The sequence below is a fragment of the Cyphellophora attinorum genome (assembly GCF_001299255.1).
Source record: "Cyphellophora attinorum strain CBS 131958 chromosome Unknown Contig4, whole genome shotgun sequence".
In the NCBI taxonomy this organism is placed as follows: Eukaryota; Fungi; Ascomycota; class Eurotiomycetes; order Chaetothyriales; family Cyphellophoraceae; genus Cyphellophora; species Cyphellophora attinorum.
The window spans coordinates 280162-298741 of NW_017253232.1; the positions used below are offsets into that span (position 1 = coordinate 280162).

The window sequence follows — 18580 nt, forward strand, 5'->3', positions numbered from 1 at the left end:
ACCCAGTCTCTGCCCAGAAGGCAGCTCGAATATGATGTATGACTTCAACCAAAATTCATTTATTCATTTACAACTTAGAGCTCCCCTTCGGCCTGTCCAACTTAGCCGTCTCACGATGATAGTTCTTGACCAGCTGCCGAATCGCCAGATCCAACATGACATCCTCACTTCCACCAGGAATTCTGGCACCCATAACCTCCCTATACATCTTCTCAGCAATCTCACCTTGCCCCGTCCTCGTATACCCATTGCCGCCAAACAACAGAACAGCAGTCTGAGCGCACTCATTCAGCACCATACCAGCTTTCGCCTTCGCAAGAGCAGTCAGGCCGCCCAGCCGTGCATCGGCCTCTTCCTTGGATAGTTGCGTCATGTTGTACAGGAAGCTCTCGACCCAGGCTTGCATCATCTCGAGCTCGGCGCCAGCTTTGGCAAGGCGGTGTCGGACAACCGGCTGCTCGACGAGGGTCTTGCCGAAGCTTCGCGCTTCATTACGTATGCCATGGCTGCTGAGAGGGCGACGCGGGCGGAGCGGGTGACGCCGCAGGCGATTGTGAGGCGTTCGTGGTTGAAGTTTGTCTACAGAAAATAGGTCAGTACTCGTGGCAGATAGGTAGTAGTGTTGGCCGAAACCTCGGTGTCGTCGAGCGACAAGCAACGGATGTCCGACCACGCTGGCTGGACTCCCGGCAATCAAAAGACAGAATGCGAACGGCACACTCACCATCACATATCCCATTCCCTTCCCCTCCTCACCAATCAAATTCTCCACCGGCACCTTCACATCATCCAGCTCAATATACGTCGTTCCCGCCGCGATCTGGCCCTGCACCTTCAACCTCCTCATCGTCACACCCGGGTATCCCTTCAATGGACACACTATCATACTCAACCCCGACGCACCCTTCCCACCAGTCCTTACAGCCATTGCCGCATAGTCACTCCAAAAGCCATTGGTAATCCACTTCTTCTCGCCATTAATGATATAGTGCTTCCCGTCCGGGGTCTTCTTCGCTGTTGTCGCGATGTTGGCGACATCGCTGCCAGCGCCGGGCTCTGTGATGGCGATGCAAGCTCGCTTCTTGCCTGGTAGCAGATCTGGCAGGAATTTCTCGTGGAGGGCTTTGCTGCCGAACTTGATGATGGGCGGGATGCCGAATGCGTGGCCTGCTGTCATTGATCCACCTTCGACATCGTCAGTCCTTGCCTCCACTCCACAACCTCCAGCTTCAACTCACCTGGCCCAGTCGTCCCGACCCGTGACATCTCATCCAGATAAATACTCGTATGGAAGTAATCCCACTCCTCCACCTTCACGCCCAAGATATCATAGATCCCCACGCGATGCAGCCACTCTACCGGCAACGGAGCAGGCAGGTTCGGGATCAACATGTTGTGCTTTCTGAAAGTCTCAAAGAGCTGAGGAGGAGCGGTCTCCTCGCGCTCCCACTCGATGGCGTAGGGTGCCAGGTGCTCGTCGATGAAGGCCCGGCATGCTTTTTGAAAATTGCGGTGTGTTTCTTTGTAGTAGGGGGAGGGAAGGCCATCGAGCCAGGGGGGTTCGGAGAAGGGAATTTGGTTGGACATCTTGTTTGGGGAGGGGAGTTGGGTAGTGATGTTGTCTGTAGGGCTGGGGTAGTGGATGATCCCAGATCAGGCGTGACTGTGTCTGCAACGGGCCACAAAGCGAAGAGGACCTGCCAGCGGCTGTAGTACGTGAGATAAGGAGCACAGGAGATGAGTATTATACAATCTATGAACAGTATTGAATGTAGTCCTGACTCGAAGACCGATGACAACCGTGGTCTCGTCTACCGCAGTCTGACCGAGGCGGACCTCGGCTGTCTGCTTTTTTTGACTTTTGATCCCCACGAAACTCAAGCCTGCCCCCACAACCTTGGAAAGAAGGCTCTGTCCCTTAATCTCAGGCTCCCAAAAATGCGCATTCTTCCTCGATCTGATGGAATCTTGTAAATAAGCTCGACTGTTCTGGCGATCTCGAAGGCTGGAACATACAATGTTAAGTTGAATTCTGACCCAAGTTGGCCCTCATGCGCTTTCGAAGGGCGATCAGCGCCGCGGAGTCTCAAGTCCCGGTAGCCGTTGATGGCCCACCACGAAAGGTCGGTTGTCCTTAGATAGCACCTGCTGTTGCGGTTGCCTTCCAAGTCACGCTTCGACTTCCCGCTCCTCGTCTGACACTCTGAACCACCGATGATAAGCCCACAGGCCGTAAGTGTACGTCTCCGCCGTGGCAATAATGCCGATCATAGTATACACCACAACTTTGACGGTTGGGGACGCCTGGAGGTCCTTCATCGAGAATTTCGGCAGCTGTCCTGGGTTGCTCGTCCGTTTCGCTTGGTCACTGCTGTTTCTACTGGATCTTAGGAAAGACAGAGAGCAGGCGGCAGTAGCTGGCCTTGGACGTAGTAGGACAGATTGCCCTGTAGGGTGGAGGAAGGGCTTGGGGAGAAGCGTCGCTGCCATCGTGGCCATTATAGTGGTCTATTGTGGAACAATAGCTAGTACGAGAGAAACACAAACACTAATGTCGAGTCTTTCTATGCTTCCGTGCTTTTTCCTGGAAACGAATACGTTGCATATGAATTAGATAGAGACGAGTCACATACAGCGCTCCGCCGGGCCCGCGGACGCCGAGCAAGCTAGCAAGGATTCGTCATGTATGTATTTCAGACGTCGTGGGCGTCTCAACGTTGGAGTGACACCTCTGTAAAACATGTGCAGAAGTCCATCAGTGGTATTTTGCGATCAGTCGACGCAAGCCTGCAAGAAGTCGAGTTGATTGGCGAAGAGAATGGCAGAGGTTTGGCACACTACGCGCTGACTTCACCGGTAGCCCCCTGGAGGCCCGGTCTAAGTCCATGATTTCATTATTGTTCCTGCACCTCGCTATGCTAATGTCTGACGACGTTCGTTCCATGCCGGAACAAAGTTCTCCGTCCACCGTTTATGCAGCGAACATAACACCCAAAACACCCATAAGGGCCACTCCAACCCAAGAATTGTCTCGAAGAGCCGGGACTCCGCCATCACCACCGCTGCTGGTGATAGCGGAGGGCGACGGACCAGTACGAGTGCTAGAAGAACTGGTAGTGCCCGTCTGCGAAGTCACACCGGTACCAGTCTCGGTAGCCGAGGACGTGACCATGGATGTACCAGCACTTGTCGTGGCTGTGGAGGTCCCTGTGCCGTTCGACGCTCCCTGCAAGACGAAGTTCGCACAGTTCAATCTCGTCAAGTTGGCAGCATGGACGACAATACTCCGACTTCCGAAGAATGCTTCATTGCCCTGGATTGCGTTGACGTATAGGTCATTGTACATGATCATGAATTTGCCGTTGGTGAGTGCCTCTTGGGTAATGTTGCCGTGTTTGCCACTGAGATCACCAACTTGGCAGAGCTCAGGGTGGGAGGGATCGCATTTGACGGTATCTTCTGGGCCGCCGAAGGGACGTAGGTGACCGCCCGCCGAGGAGCAATTACCGTTGACTACAGGATCGACGTGGATGTGATAGACTGCGCAATTGAGTTAGTACACCGCCATGGCTGGCTGGAAGATCTACGCAATCAGCGGAATGAGACTTACGAAAGGACCATAGATCGCATAATCAGGGAAGTCGCTCAGGATGATGTTGAAGTTGACGCCAGTGCCATTGTCGCTTGCGACACCTGTGATGCTGCCCTGTATGGGTTTGCTACTATTGAGGATGGCTTGGTAGGTGGTGCCGACGGGTTGATTGGTGGCAAGAGGTGCAACTTGAGCGGCGGTGAATGCTGAGAAGATGAGGGCGGAGATAGCGACCAGCAGCATTGTCAATGAGTTTGACATAATGCCGACCACTGTTGCTGCAGTTGACTCTGTGATGTGTAATCTTGCTAAGTGATTCCAGCAGACAGTCAGTCGTGGTGAACGAAGAATCGTACTTTTGGATGTAGAAGGAAGGCAGGATTGTGCAGTGACTATGTAGTCAGTGCGGTACTGACATACCTCAGTGGCTGGAGGGCACGGTGCAGGCAAAGAAGGCAACTCTGAGGAATGTGGGTCGGTCTTGCACTTGGCTGGGTGGCACCTCAGTTGATGAAATACCTGTCACATTAACGGGCACATCTGCAGCATTTGCTTGGACAATTCCAATCTTCCTCTAGTGACCTGCACCTTTCATGCGGGTAAGTGAAACATTTGATAGAAAGGGGATGACGTTGCTAGGCAACACGAGGTCAGAATGGACGGGATACATGGATAGCAGCAGACGGAGTTACGAGGCTGTTGTGCGACTTCAATAGAGCATCTCGCCCCATCAAGTAGCAAATATTGCTACCAAAGCATGGCTCATTCGGCCGTCAGCCGTTGATGAAGGAAGGGAAAGACAAAGTTGTGGGCAAGGTGACTAGGTACTAATACCTCTTCGACAAAAGGTGAAGATTGAGGCAAACTCGAGGCAATGACTATACTGACTCAGCAGGAAGTATCTACTAAGAGGCCCATGATTCAGGATCCCGATTGGGGCTTTGGACGGGGTTCCATCGTATCGCTCGCCAGGCTCTTGTTGCTCTGTGACGATACTGATCGTGGCGCACTAAGCTCGCACGGTCAGAATGTCACCTGAGGGCTAGCGAGTGATACGATTTCAGCGATGACATAGGCTATAGACCATATGCTGTCGCCGAGGCGAGTCGAGAAGCCGCGAAGAAGCCAAGGTATCTGCACGGAATGTCGCAAGCAAAAGCAGAAATGCGACAGAAATCATCCATGTGGGAACTGCGTCAAACGGCGCGTCGCGCATCTTTGCAAGGCACCAGTCAGCGATCGTTCATTTCCAGCATCTTCTTTGAGCCCACGCACACAATCTGTGGCCCTTACGCAGAGTGAGGACACCGATGTTCCTGCTCAATCATCTGATAGTGGCAACCATGTTGGCCAGCTCTGGAACTCGAGAGGTGCCCCAGCTTACCATGGGGGCGCCTGGTTCAGTGCACAAGTTGCTGCCAACATGGTGGCAGTTCCTAGTCCGAACCTGCCCACAGGCATCAGTGGTATACACAGCGCCCGAGATCTCGGAAGTGTCCGACGAGGAGGAGCAAATCAGTCATTCAGGAACGAAGCAGGGCCTTACACCCATCTCTGGGAATTTCTAGGCTACCTCCCTCGCCGAAAAGCAGCAGTGGACGGTCTGGTTGAAGTCTTTCTTCGCGAGCTGAATCCTGTGTTCGACGCGGTGTACGAACCGACATTCTGGGCCCATTATAACAAATTCTGGGACAGAAAGTATGGTGAAGACGATATGGATGCGGTTGATCTTCGCTGGCTCTCGCTTCTTTTCATCGTACTTGCGTTCGGCGAACTACTTGTCTGTCCTCAGCCATGCTCTATCGAGCAACAACGCGAGTCTGAGGAGAGTAGTCTACACTTCTTCTGGGCTTCGCGAAAGGCAGTGGTTGTATCACCTACATTCTCTGGGGAAAGCCCTGACCTAGTTCGTGCTGGCATTCTGATAAGTCGCTATTTGCTGCACCTGAAGCGAATCCCCGAAAGCTGGCTCACTCAGAGCTTCGCAGTCCGCATGGCACAGGCTCAAGGTATGCACATTGATGGTAAGGGCTGGGGACTACCACGGAAAGTGCTCGAAATCAAGAGGCGCCTCTGGGCCTCACTGTACTACCTCGATCGCACTACATCACTTGCATTAGGACGACCGTACACCATCAACGACAAGCATTGCACGCCCATGGACATCTCGAACATATGGGTGGACGATGTGGACGCCGAAGCAGCCGAGGCTGCCCAGCCGCTGTCCATGGACCAACCTACAAGAGTGACATATCTCGTATTTCAGCAGCATCTTTCCCGCATCAGTGGAAGGATCCACGACGAATGCTTCAATCTCACGCCGGGGGCAGCTCGCGCAACTTACGACAAAGTTATCGCATTCGACGAAGCTCTGCAAGACTGGTCACGAACGCTGCCGTCATATTTTGCGCTCAAGAGAACAGACTACTCCTTGGACGAGTTGCATCCGTACTTGGTTTGGCACCGTCTGTACCTGCATTCGGCATACCACTTCATCAGGGTGACCCTTCACCGCTCATATGTTCTACTCCCATCTATCACCGACAGGTACAAAGCGAGCAGAGAAGCTTGCATAGCTTCAGCATGCGCGGACTTGACTGCTCGCCTCACGCTGCACCAGCCCAGCATGGCCGACCGCATCAGGTTTAATGTTGCCGCTCATTCGCTATTTAACAGTGCTTTGGTCTTAGGAGTTATTGCGGTTCGCGACCCTCGATCCGAGAGAACTCAAGCGATCCTAGAAGATCTGCGTGCTTTTTGCGCCAAGCAGAACGAAGATCCATGGACGAACCAGTTTGAGCTAGCAGAGATCAAAGTCGTCGAGCTTTGTATTGCTAGCGTGAATCGATCGCGTCGTCCCTCGCCGGTCAGACAGGAGGCTGATGTGCCCAATGCCCAACATGATGTTTCATCTTCAAGAGTCGTTGACGGGATTGGGCACAACCACGAGGCGGCCTCTGTGATGCAAACATACAACTTCGAAGGCTTGCCGTACGACGACCACGATATTCGTTATGATGACGAGTGGCTCAATACCTTCTTTGGCCAAAATAGAGCGTTTCCCGAGCCCACAGACCTTCAGACCTGGGAGGAGCTGCTTGGCACACTCGAGTCAAAGCGTTGACCTGTCTCTCGAAAGCCGTCAAACCTTTGCCCGGGTGACATTGAATTAATCCTCGGAAAGCGATGACCTATTTCTCTAGAACCAGTGGGTTCACCAAAGTCCCTAGACCATGGCTGATCGAGACTCTGAGCTCGTCGCCTTCCTTCAAAAATTTCGGCGGCTTCTTGCTCGCGCCAATGCCAGCCGGAGTACCGGTCAGGATGACAGTGCCTTTGGGGAGTGTACTTCCCTACCATAGATTAGCAGAGTCCTCTTTGTCCACCAGGCGGGCACTCACAGATGACAGATATTCAATTATCTCGCCGATGGTGAAGATCATATCCGAGACGTCCTGCGTCTGCATGGTCGTTTCGTTCAAAGTCGTCTTGACGTGAAGAACAGAGGGATCCGGGAGAGTTCTGGCAGATACAAGCGTCGGCCCTAATGGACAAAAGCCATCGAAGCCTTTGCAGTACGACCATTGCGACCCGCGCCTCTGCACGTCGCGTGCGGTCATATCGTTCGCAACAGTGTAGCCAAGGACGTACTGCAGGGCGTCCCCCCTGGCCACGTTCTTGCAGTCCTTGCCTATGACGACAGCAAGTTCAACTTCGGCATCAACCTCATCTGCTGCAACCTTAGGTAACTGGATCACGTCTGAGGCGCTGCACAGTGACGAGGCGGGCTTCAGGAAGATCTCAGGGTGAGTCGGCAGGTCAAACTTCATCTCAGCCTATTCTGGTCAGCTGGAGTGCGCCTGACAAGGATTCGAGAGTGAAAGTTACCGCATGGTCTTTGTAATTGAGTCCAACACAACGAATGGCGCCAGTCTCGGCGGCTGTGAGTGGTGAAAGGAGCTGTGAAGAAATTAGCTGCGTCTACGCAGGGTGGCATGGCACGGAACCTTCTTGACCTCCTTGTACTCGTCAAGGAGCTCTGCATTGTCGTCAAGGACCGATTCTGAACTTCTCACTCGAACGCGGATCGACTCTCCTGCCGCAAACGCGAGGCCAACTGAGAACATGAGCGACTCGTTATGGGGGACCGACATGGCGATATCCACGTACCATCCATGGTCTCGTCCTCTGGCTGACCGCAGTACGTCTTCCCATCTTCAGCTACGAAACGTACAAGCCTGGTCCAAGAGGCATTTGGCGCCATGGTTTAGCTGTTCTTGCCCTGATGTTGGGTCCGTCTGAAAATGCTCGCAGAGGACTCCCGAGTAATATAAGCCACAAGCTTGTCTGGAGGATATGTACACGCGCAGAAAATACGACAACAGTAAGTCATGCTTTTGCAACGGCTATAAGAATGCTTTCGTCAAATGCCCACGCAATATGCCAGACAGTGTGGGGCGGACCCTTCCGTCGTCGGTACATCAACCGTTTCGGCTGGCGCTCGGGACAGGATTTTACTCCAAATCTATCTCTCGCCGTAGCGTCGCCGAATGCTTCGGCGAGAGCCTGATAACACCTATCTCGCTTGGTCCTCTTCGCCGCCGACATTTCACCCATTTGCGGGCAACCTAGAGGCCGGATACATCAGAAGTCCCCAAGACATGCCCGCTTGCAGTGTGACTCCACTGATAAGTCGATATGGAGACGAAATACCATCCAGGGACCAGGCCATGTATAAGAAGATCGCCTGGCGACATGCCTGCTCGATATCATCGCCACTTCAACAGCGATACTGTGTTCATCCATCCACCATAACCAAAACCGACGCATCGCTCAACGGACATGGCAGCACTAGAGAAGGTCATGACGGACGCCGTCAAGCCAGCCGATAATACGCCTGAGCTCTGCATTGACCCTGTCGCGGAGAAGAAATTGCTCCGCAAGCTCGATATCTATCTGGCTCCTCTGATGACCATCATCTTTCTTTGCGCCTATTTGGACCGCTCCAACATCGGAAACGCCGCTTCTGCTGGCATGATCGCAGACATCGGCGCTACAAGCTCACAGCTCGGAAATGCCGTCACACTGTTCTACGTCACATACGTTGCCGCAGAACTGCCATGCTCTGTAAGTCCTTCACAAATGTCTTTCCAATGCAATCACTGACCCAGCCGGTACAGCTTGTGCTCAAGAAATTTCATCCCAACCGCATGATACCTCTATTGATTCTAGGCTGGTCCTTCACCCTCATCGGATCTGGCTTCATCAAAAACGCCGGCCAGCTTTACGCCTCAAGGCTGCTGATTGGTCTCTTCGAGAGCGGCATGTTCCCATGCCTGACTCTTTACCTGTCTACTTTCTACCAGCCCCAGGAACAAGCCCTGAGAGTAGCCTACCTGTTCGTCTCTGCCGCTCTCAGCGGTGCGTTCGGAGGCCTTTTCGCGTACGCTCTTCTCCACATGGATGGTGTCGCCAACCTCGAGGGTTGGCGCTGGCTCTTCATAATCGAAGGCATCGCCTCTGTCTTCATCGCCGTCTTGATCTTCTGCCTCCTGCCCGACAACTACGAGACCGCACGTTTCCTCACTCCCGAAGACCGAGAGCTCTGCCGTCTTCGCACCGAGATCAACCACAAATACCACGGACATCCGGAGTTTCAGTGGGCTGAAGTCCGCAAAGCGCTCACCGACCCCAAGCTCTATGTGTCCGGCTGGAGTCAGTTCTTCGCCGATATCTGCAGCTTTGGGTTCTCCAGCTTTCTACCTCTGATCCTGCGCTCTTTTGGGTTCGGTACTGTTACGACCCAACTGCTCACCATCCCGGTCTACTTCTGGGCTAGCGCGACGTATATATCGTCAGCGTCTTCTCGGACCGCTGGCGGAGACGCGCCGCCTTCATGGTTCCCGCAGCTATGGTGACCGCTGTCGGGTACGCGATCAACGTCGGCGTACCGATGTCCATGCGCGGCGTGCTATACTTCTCTGTCTTCCTCATCGCACAAGGCATATACATCATCGTCGGGCTGAACGCTACATGGCTACTCAACAGCCACGCGGGATACTACAAGCGCGCGACGGCGATCGGGATGAATCAGAGTATGGGGAACAGTGCTGGCGTTGTCGTGGGGCAGATTTTCAAAACCACTGTGAACGGGAAGTACCTCTTGGGACTGAGCTTCTCGTTGGGGGCGATCGTGTTGGCATCCTTGGGCCATCTGACGCTGTACTGGCATTTCAAGCGGGAGAACCGTCGGAGGGAGGCGCTGACGCCGGAGCAGAGGGAGTGGGAGGTTGTGCATGGGAAGGGTGGGGATTTTGATCCCAACTACAAGTATTCGCTGTAGGAGGGTTCGGGCCCTATAGCTTCCGTACAATACATCGGTATCACCCAGCGACCGATACGCAGTATCGCCTTGCATCTCTCTTTCGCTTTGTATGTTACCTAAGGCAAGCTTACAGAAGTGCGGAAAGGCAACAACGCGCCACGATAGTTTCTCTATCATCGCTGACCTACGGATCAGGAACCAGCCTTGCCCCCGTCCGCAGCGCCATTCGCTGCTCCATTTGTCGCCTTCACCGGCACCTCGCCATCCTCGATCTTGACCTCCAACACCGCCGTCGTCCCACCCTTCACAACCTCCACAGCCTCCTTGAGCAATTTCAACAATTCCTCCACGTTACTCGCACACCCCGCCCACACCTTCCCACCACTCGCCGCCCTCGCAATCCCGGCATAGTCCGGCGTCGGATCAAACGAGATATTCAACGCCTTATTATCAACCCTGCTGCCCTCCCCATCCGGGTGCACCAGCAACATACTCTTCCTTGGCGCGTTCCACCCTTTATTGTTCAACACGATCACCAACACCGCAATCTTGTACTTCTGCGCGATCCAGTAGACCGAGCCGGGCACGCTGAAAAGGTAAGTCCCGTCGCCAACGATTTGGCACACGAATTTACCCTTGTTCGTGCCGATCTTGTCGCCTGAGGATTGGTCGCGATTATCGTAGTCGGTGGCGAGCTTGATACCGAGGGCGCCACCTCCTGACCAGCCTAGACCGCCGCCGCCACAGTTGATCCAAGTTTTGGGAAGAACGGGCGCTATTTGGTCGGAGACAAAGCCGGCGTTGGTCACGGCCTCAACGGCAAAGATTGTGTCTTCTGGCACTGCGGCTCGGATCTGGGATGAGATGATGTGTATATTGAGACCGGCTTTGTGGTCCGATGGGAGCTCTGCCAGTTTCTTGATGTTGTCCACACGCTGCTGATGTGACGCACGACGTTTCTCCGCTGCGGTCTTGTAGGACTCGTCTTGAAGCTTTGCGGTCAACTCCTTGTTGCTGCTGAGGTGGGCATTGATCTGACTGAATGCCGTTGTCGAGTCTGCCTTATATCGAGCAGATGCCTGGATGTAGAATACGGGCATCTGCTGTTTCAAAGGATCCACATCGATATGGACAACTTTCGTTCCTGGCTTGGGCTTGCATTGTGTTGGGATCCAGGGCACATCACAGTCGACCACGAGTATGAAGTCCGCCGTCAATATACTCTTCTCCCCGACATATTTCAGGCCGAGGGAGGCCGGATGGTTTGCTGGAAAGCACATGTCGCTCCCTCCCGTATCGACAACCTTCAAGCCTGGAATGGTGTCTGCTAGCTTCACCAATGCTTCGACCGAAGATGCCTTCCGGCCAGTAAAGCCGACGATGGCCAAGGGTTCCTTCGCCTCCACAAGTAGCTTCGCTATATCCGCTGCTGCTTGTTCTGGCAGAGCGGCAGCACTGACCCCAAGCCAGTTCTCCTGTACCAAAGAGTACTCCTCAATGTCCTCTTCCATAGCCTCTCTCGCACCATAGAGGTACACCGGACCGGTTGGATCACTCGTCGCGAATTGGAGCGCTCGATTCACCATCTGCTTGACATTTGCGCCACGCTTGATCTCGCCTGTGTATCGGCAATACTGAGCGACGATCTGCTTCTGATCTGGGACGTCCTGGATCCAGTGAATGTACTCTGTCCGCGAGCCTCTGTACTCGCCGTCGATTGTGTAAGGCGACAAGCCGGCGAAGATCAGGACTGGTGCTCTGCCACAACTTGCGTTATGCACAGCAGCTCCAAGACCCTGGGTTCCGACATCAACGTGGATCAGTACACATTGTGGCTTTCCAGTGTATCGAGCATAGCCGTCGGCCATTGACATAGCCACCATCTGTCTGCACTTCAGCATTCGTTGCCGTAATACGGCTCCGGCTTACCTCGTTCGGGCACGTGATGATGCGTGGAAACTTGGCCTGGGGATCATTGTAGCCTTTTGCCATGGCCTCCATGATGGAAGGATGGTCAGAGCCTAGATTGACGAAGATATGTGTCACGCCGGCCTATGTCTTTCTTAGTCCTTGCTTGCCAGCCGTGGCTTTCACGGAGCTTACCTCGTAGAGCGACTGAAAGAAGGCGAAGGATGCCGTATATAACCTATGATCTGTCAGTACGAGTCAGAGAATACACTCCTGGCGCTACGCACGGCCTGCCCATGGAACCCATGATGGCGGTTGCTGCTGATGTTGTCCTGATAGTCTTGAATCCGTGTTCCGTCCGACTGTTCAAGCCAAGTAGCCACGAACAATCCCCGAAGTGGTCGCCGGTGCTTATAGTATACTTGTTTGGCTCGTTGTACACAGTCAAAATATCAGCTGAAAGTCAAACCAACTGATCGTCTTCTCTGGCTATTATAATGCTCTCATTGACCCCCGCCACGACGTCCAAGAGGCCGAACCTTGGGATACTACCAGTATCATATCCGGGGATGACTCCAACGGAAAGCGGCAAGCGATGTCGGTTTCTGCAAGTCGCGGGGGAGAGGGCGGAGACATCCCGCGAGTCGTCATCGGTGGCTTTTGTGTCGCCGAAGGGATCCTACCAAGATGTTTGCTTGTAATTCAGTTTGTGCTCGGGGTCGGGATGCGTAGTCAGCTTTGCAGCGCTGACCTCGTCAGTTGGAATGTACGATTGAAGGTAATGGTTGTCCGTCGCGAACGGCGCGGCATCAAACAGGTCTTGAATTCCGCTTAGACAAGCGGAACTTGGGCGCAAGGCGAGAAATATATTCCATCGTCACAATCCTCGTGTGAGTGATTTCCTCAGCAAAGGAGCACTCGTCGTTGAAGCGTAGGAGCGGTCGCTCAAGGAACCTATCAACCATACCATGCACACGCAGTCGAGATCGTGACCGACGAGTCGGAAGTCGTCCGTACTCCGTATCGTGTCGCGGGTGGCACCTGCCAAAGCAAGCCACGAATCCAGTCGTCCGGCGTGGTTCATGTCCAATCGATGCATTGAGCACGTCCAGGTTCGAGTGCTAGGAGACAGACTCAAGAATCCATGCAGCACACCAGTCTGTATATATTATGTATATAGCTTGGAGATAATCTGACACCTGCGTGCGCTTCCATGCCCTCGATTCTTTTTATCCTCCGAGTACAGTTGAGTAATCAAATGCAGAACGCCTTCCCATTACGTGCTATCCTGTCCGTCCGCTCATGCCATATATAACAAATCTCATTCGTAAGATCCGATCCGCTGGAGCAACTCGTTGTCACATCTACATATTCGCCAACTCTCCATCAATAGCCCGATCCAAGAAGCTCCTGCGCTCGCCAACAGGAACCTCACACTGCAGCCTCTGCTCCACCAACGCCCTGACCTGCTTCTTCGTCACACTGTCCAGGTCCACCTCCGCAAGGACCGAGCGCACTGCTTCTACCAGCTCGGAGTCCGAGGGTCCGGCAAGCAGTTTTGGGCCCGCGCGAAAGTCCAAGACTGTGGAGGACGGCCGCGAATTGCTGTTGATACCCAGAAGTGAGGGGCGAGAAGTCGAGGCAGGAAGCCCTGAGGTGTATGGGCTGCGGCTGACGGTCTGCATGTCTGTGTAAGCGGGAAGGGCTGGTGATCCATTGAACTGCATGCGTTGATGCTGCGCTTGGCTGCCAAGGCTGAGCATGCTCATGTTGCGGCCGTGAACGCTGGCAGGTTGGTCGTGGAACCCAGTGAGGCCGGTCATGGTACTTGCTCGGTTGTTCATACCATTTCCGAAAGGTGTCAGAGGAGATTGCGGAGGCATGTATGGATTGTGACTGATGCCGCTGACGCCGCGTTGTTGTTGAGGAAAGCCGGCGAGGATGGTGCTTGCGGGTTTCACAGAGGAGTAGGTGGAGCGCATATCGTCCATTTCCATCATCATGGCGGGGTCATCGTGGTAGGAGGCTTGGAAGCCGGACTTCTCGTGCATTATGCTAGCGGTGTTGTCAGGGTTGCCGCGGGCGCCAGGCAAGTTATTGGTCAATGCGTAGTCGTCCCATCGTTGCAAGGGAATAGAGCGGGGATCGAAGCCTTCGTCGGTGGTGGCAACGACCTTCTTGTTACCCTTTTCGCCAATGACAACACGAGTATTGCCCCAAGAGAAGTCGTCTTGCTTCCAGAACGAGTAGATGGGCAGGATGAAGCTGTAAACGGGGTAGGCGATGACGTAGATGATCATCCAGCCGATGTGCTGCCATTGGCGCTTGACAATAAAGATGATGGCTTGCAGACCGTAGACGGCGGCGATCATGATGAGGGAGAAGAGTGGGAACTGGCCAGTGCCGGTCGCGACGCGGTAGATGAGGTAGCTAGGTAGACGCAGGTAGCGGGCAGGATGAGAGTGCCGAAGAGGTCGATGAACACGACAAAACGCATAGAAAAGCAGCAGAAGCCGCAGAGGTCTTTCAGCCAGATCAATTCGGCGAGATTGTGGATGGTGGAGTTGATCCAGCGTCGGCGCTGGGAGAGTAGTACGGACCAGGTCTCGGGGGCGGCGGTTTGGGCGAAAGCATCGGGGACGAACTTGTATGACATAGCTGGAAAGTGCTTCATCATCAGGGTTGTCAAGTATCGATCCTCACCCAAGGAGAGAAGGTTCTTTTTGTGTAGCGTGTCGACTTCGATGTCAGCGTATTCGGAGACGACTTTGTCGGAGATGATTAGTGGGCGTCCCTTGTCGGCGGTGCGTAGTCGATACATGCAGAAGCTGTTCTAGTTAGCATCCGGCTTGAAAAGCGATGGCTGAGAAGGGCAACTTACCAACCAGGCAAGCAGGTGACACTGCCGAACAGCGACTCGAAAGCCTTGGCGAGATGGTGCGAAATGTAATACTCGTACACCTGAATCATCGTCCACCAACTGCGTTCTTCGTTCTCGAGACTAGTCTCTCCGCAGATACCAGCAATCTTGGTATTGTTGGCGCAGGCCGCGACCAGGCGATTCAAGGAGTCTTCTCGGACCATGGTATCAGCGTCCACCATCAGGAGGTACTCATAGAGCTCGGGATCAACGCCTATGATGTTGTTGATCTGGTGGAAGATTTCAAGCTCGAGCGGCGCCATGGGACTTCGGTGGTGGACACGGTTTAAGAACTGTAGAAGCAAGATCTGGGAGTCACGCTTTCCACGGTTTCCTGGCTTGGACTTGGTTTGCTCAGACTCTTTGCCGACCTTCACCACAACGATGTACGGTACAACATTGCCCTCATATTCGTACAATCCAGAATAGACCTTTCCATAGTTGAGCTGCTCGTTGCCATTGCCAATAGAGCGGAATGGAAGGGCAGGAGGGTCAATCTTAGGATCCACTCCTAGGATATCGAGCACAATCTTGGGCGTAGGACGGTCATTGCCACCACCAACAATCATGCCATCACAAACAACAAAGATGAGCTTCCGCTTGTTGTCGTACTGTAGAGCCGTGAGTGAGTCTAGTGACTTCCGCAAATGATCTTCACCTTCCGTGTAGGCTGGGACTTGACAAATGACGAACTTGTCTTGAGGCGCAGGCCTGCGCTTGGAGCCGAACTGGAGGGCAGCCAGGAACTTCGACAGAATGACCAATACCAGGATGATCATGAATGCCAGCAGCAGATAATCCTGAACCTTGCATCTTGGTGTTTCGCGGAAGTCCGTCTTGCCCACATAGAAGGCGTTGTTCATGCAGTTGAGACTGTTCTTGAAGATGACCGAATCGCCCCACATATCGGCGATGTTGCTGCCAGTATTCTGTTGTATAAGGTCGCTGACCTCTTCTGGAAAGAATGAATAGGTCGCATAACCATCCATGGCTCCGAGAGTGTAAAAGTAATCGGTCAGATCATAGATGTCGTTGTTGATCCGAACCCACTGGCGATTGTCCTGCTTGGCCTGTTGGCTGATCTGACCAGTCGACACCACTAGATCGCCCTTGTAGTACTCCTCAATTGCAGGCAGGAAGACATCAGGATACCATCGGTCGTTCTTGAGCGCTTGCGAACCAGTTTGCGCGCGAGGACCAGACGAATGAATTGCTGTTGGATTGATATCAATAACACTGCTGTCATTGTGCTGCAGCACGACTGAATCATCAGTCACGAGACCCGGACAGGCTATGTCGAGGGGTGGAGGAAAATACCCGTCCAGGTTCTGGCCTGCGAAAGGGAGCATGACATCTGACGTCGTCTTGACGCTGCTATCGCTGTGTTGCTCTTTCGCAAATTTGGTGATATCGTAGACCTTGCCGTGGATACTGACGTAGAAGTCATCCGCGCCCTGATGGTAGCCAACTTCCTTTGCATTCCATACCTTGTCCATGTTAGGACAGAGTAGCTTGCCGAAGAAGACGATATAGAAAATGATCAGCGCATTGAGAAGGAAAATCATCAGGACCAGAACCACCTTCTCGCGCCATGCCAAGCGCACGTCTGGTCGCTTCATGCGACCAACGAAGCGTAACAGTACCGATGGCACCCAGAAAGTAAGCGCCCAGACAAATGACACCCAGACCTGGCGCCCGAAAGACGTCCTCTTGGTCTGAATGTCTCGAGGATCGCCAAATTCTGGATCGAGTTCTCCAACATAACGGCCGAGATCAGGATCGTAGTAAAGGGTCTGATCCCTGTGGTCATCGCCCTTCGGACCGAGGCCATAGTCTCCGCCGATGGTCTGAACAGTGCGCGCCATGGTAGGAGCAATCGATCTGGCCCGATCTGCGGGGGCAACCAGGTTCTCCCGGCTGTCTTGTACACTGATCGCGTCCATGGGCGGGAAAAAGCCACTATTGTTGTTCGGAGGTATTGATGAGTAGCCTGTCGCGAAAGGGTTGACATTGTCATATGCCATGTCTTCTGGCTTGAGATCCAGCATAGACTCCGCTTCCCACCAGGCGGTCTCACGCATCCAGACGCGCTCTTTGCCGACGACAACCTCTCCATTCGTCCATCCTCGTTCGAGCATGAATGTTTCGATACCGTCACGACCTTCTTGGCAGCCAAGTCTTGAGTAGCGAGTGACGAACTCGTCGACATCGAAGTCGGCCGTGAAGTCTAGGTGTCTGTTCCGGCGGTTGGCCCATTCTGGTAGCCTCCAGGCGCGTAGTTGCCGCGAGACTGCACCAGCCGACCAAGCTGTTGTCGAAGTCGGCAGGGCTGCCAGAGTGCTCGGAGCATCGTCGGTCGGATGCAGAGATAGCTGATACCAGATCCTGCTACTAGCTAATGTTGCGGATAGATCGAATCGACCTTGATCCAAAGTTCAGTGCCTCACCCTCTACTGGATAGAGCAGTGACTTCAGGAAGCCTCCAGCTTCGGCCTCGATGCCGATCTTCTCGAGGACACCCTGCCGCCGGTCGCGATCGTGTTCTCTTTCTCGGCCGGTAGGACCGTTCATTATGCCAAGGTCGGCTTCAACTTCAGCAACAGCATTTTGCATCTCTTTGACGACCGAGTGTCCAGCAGAAACCACGTCCACACCGTCATCCTTCATCTCCAGATTGATGCCTGTCGAGTCATCGAAAATATTCCTCAGAGCCACGGCTTTGCCCAGTGTTTCGCCTGGCATGTCCACAACAGTCAAGCTGACCTCGTCGCCGGCGTGAGACTCCGAATCGGGAGTAGTCGCTCCCGAGCGGAGATCTTGTGCAATAGCCTCATTGGCCTGGGCGATGACCCAGTCGACAAGTGCTTCGTAGACTCCGGCAATGAAGACTTCTCGCTCGGTTGTGTCGCACCGTTGTGACAAGACTTCAGGTTCTACACCGAGGAGACCACCAACATCTTCGCATACCTCGTCCAGGATCTCCGAATCAATCAGAAATCCTGCTGCCTCGCCCAGCTTCAGGAGACCAGCAAGTGTGGAAAGAAAGCCTCGGAACGCAGCACCTTTTATGCCAATGGCCTTGATTGCTGCGCGGAAGTCTTCGGCGGCCGCTGCGTCGTCGGCGGAGGGGAGGTAGGTCGGTGGGTCGTAGGTGCCGGACTTATTGAGAAGGGAATATTTTGAGGGGTGTTTCAGGTCGAGGAATTCTCGCTCGGCGGCAGTTGAAGCGTTCGTCAGGAGGTAGTAGAATACGTCGAAAGCACGGTATCCCTTTTCTGATGGGATGTTGAGCAAGCCTTTCGAGACATCGATTCCTGACGTTGAAAGAGCCAACCGCACTGAGTTGACCTTTCCACTGAGATTTACGTGGTATGTGACAGCCAAAGACGAATGACGACCAGCGGCAACATTTTGCGGCGTTATACAAGTCAAGAACGGCCGGATTGCTGACAGAGCAGTGAAGACGACCGCAGGCGTTTCGAGTGGTACAAGCTGTAGGAAGGATGTAAGCAGGGAGGGCGTCGAGGGATGTAACGAGCCCAGGACGATGCACGCATCTTCGGCTCGTCTTCTTGCGTGCTCCCAAGCTCGATTCGCTATTTCAGCATCAACAGTTCCTCCAGTCCGCCCCTGTGCGTCAGGGTTGATCGCGGTCAGCCAGGTGTTGATGGCCAGGCTCGTGCTGACATCGAGCTGATATGTCTGGCCTGCACTGTAGATGGCATGTAGCGAGTTAAGTAGCGTTGTCGTAGAGACTTGGGTAGCATGCTGAGTGGCTGGTCTGGGTGCAACCGCGGACGAAGTATTCGAGTAGGTCGAGTATCGATTCGCCATC

The 18580-nt window shown here is 53.8% G+C and overlaps 7 protein-coding genes across 7 annotated transcripts; 2 read left to right on the forward strand and 5 right to left on the reverse strand.

Annotated features, from left to right (window-relative positions):
* Positions 1-67: 67 nt before the first annotated feature.
* AB675_6200 (Long-chain specific acyl-CoA dehydrogenase, mitochondrial) lies at positions 68-1587 on the reverse strand (the record flags this gene model as incomplete). Its single annotated transcript, XM_018146475.1, has 2 exons — positions 68-1185; positions 1239-1587. 2 exons carry the CDS (start codon positions 1585-1587, stop codon positions 68-70), a joined length of 1467 nt encoding a protein of 488 aa, XP_018003772.1.
* Positions 1588-2971: 1384 nt separating this feature from the next.
* Positions 2972-3853, reverse strand: AB675_6201 (Cell surface Cu-only superoxide dismutase 5; the record flags this gene model as incomplete). The annotated part of the gene is made up of 2 exons (XM_018146476.1): positions 2972-3540; positions 3619-3853. 2 exons carry the CDS (start codon positions 3851-3853, stop codon positions 2972-2974), a joined length of 804 nt encoding a protein of 267 aa, XP_018003701.1.
* Positions 3854-5015: 1162 nt separating this feature from the next.
* On the forward strand, positions 5016-6716 carry AB675_6202 (putative transcriptional regulatory protein; the record flags this gene model as incomplete). Its single annotated transcript, XM_018146477.1, has 1 exon — positions 5016-6716. One exon carries the CDS (start codon positions 5016-5018, stop codon positions 6714-6716), a length of 1701 nt encoding a protein of 566 aa, XP_018003673.1.
* A 67-nt stretch (positions 6717-6783) lies between these two features.
* Positions 6784-7856, reverse strand: AB675_6203 (Fumarylacetoacetate hydrolase domain-containing-like protein; the record flags this gene model as incomplete). Its single annotated transcript, XM_018146478.1, has 5 exons — positions 6784-6945; positions 6994-7428; positions 7481-7552; positions 7600-7709; positions 7763-7856. 5 exons carry the CDS (start codon positions 7854-7856, stop codon positions 6784-6786), a joined length of 873 nt encoding a protein of 290 aa, XP_018003838.1.
* A 578-nt stretch (positions 7857-8434) lies between these two features.
* Positions 8435-9935, forward strand: AB675_6204 (putative transporter; the record flags this gene model as incomplete). Its single annotated transcript, XM_018146479.1, has 3 exons — positions 8435-8719; positions 8773-9437; positions 9476-9935. 3 exons carry the CDS (start codon positions 8435-8437, stop codon positions 9933-9935), a joined length of 1410 nt encoding a protein of 469 aa, XP_018004034.1.
* A 173-nt stretch (positions 9936-10108) lies between these two features.
* On the reverse strand, positions 10109-12132 carry AB675_6205 (Cyclohexane-1,2-dione hydrolase; the record flags this gene model as incomplete). The annotated part of the gene is made up of 4 exons (XM_018146480.1): positions 10109-11800; positions 11847-11969; positions 12021-12063; positions 12113-12132. 4 exons carry the CDS (start codon positions 12130-12132, stop codon positions 10109-10111), a joined length of 1878 nt encoding a protein of 625 aa, XP_018003967.1.
* Positions 12133-13189: 1057 nt separating this feature from the next.
* On the reverse strand, positions 13190-18579 carry AB675_6206 (Chitin synthase 6; the record flags this gene model as incomplete). The annotated part of the gene is made up of 4 exons (XM_018146481.1): positions 13190-14255; positions 14309-14653; positions 14707-17167; positions 17193-18579. The coding sequence occupies 4 exons, from the start codon at positions 18577-18579 to the stop codon at positions 13190-13192; spliced, it is 5259 nt and encodes a 1752-aa protein (XP_018003711.1).
* Between the last annotated feature and the right edge of the window lies 1 nt (position 18580).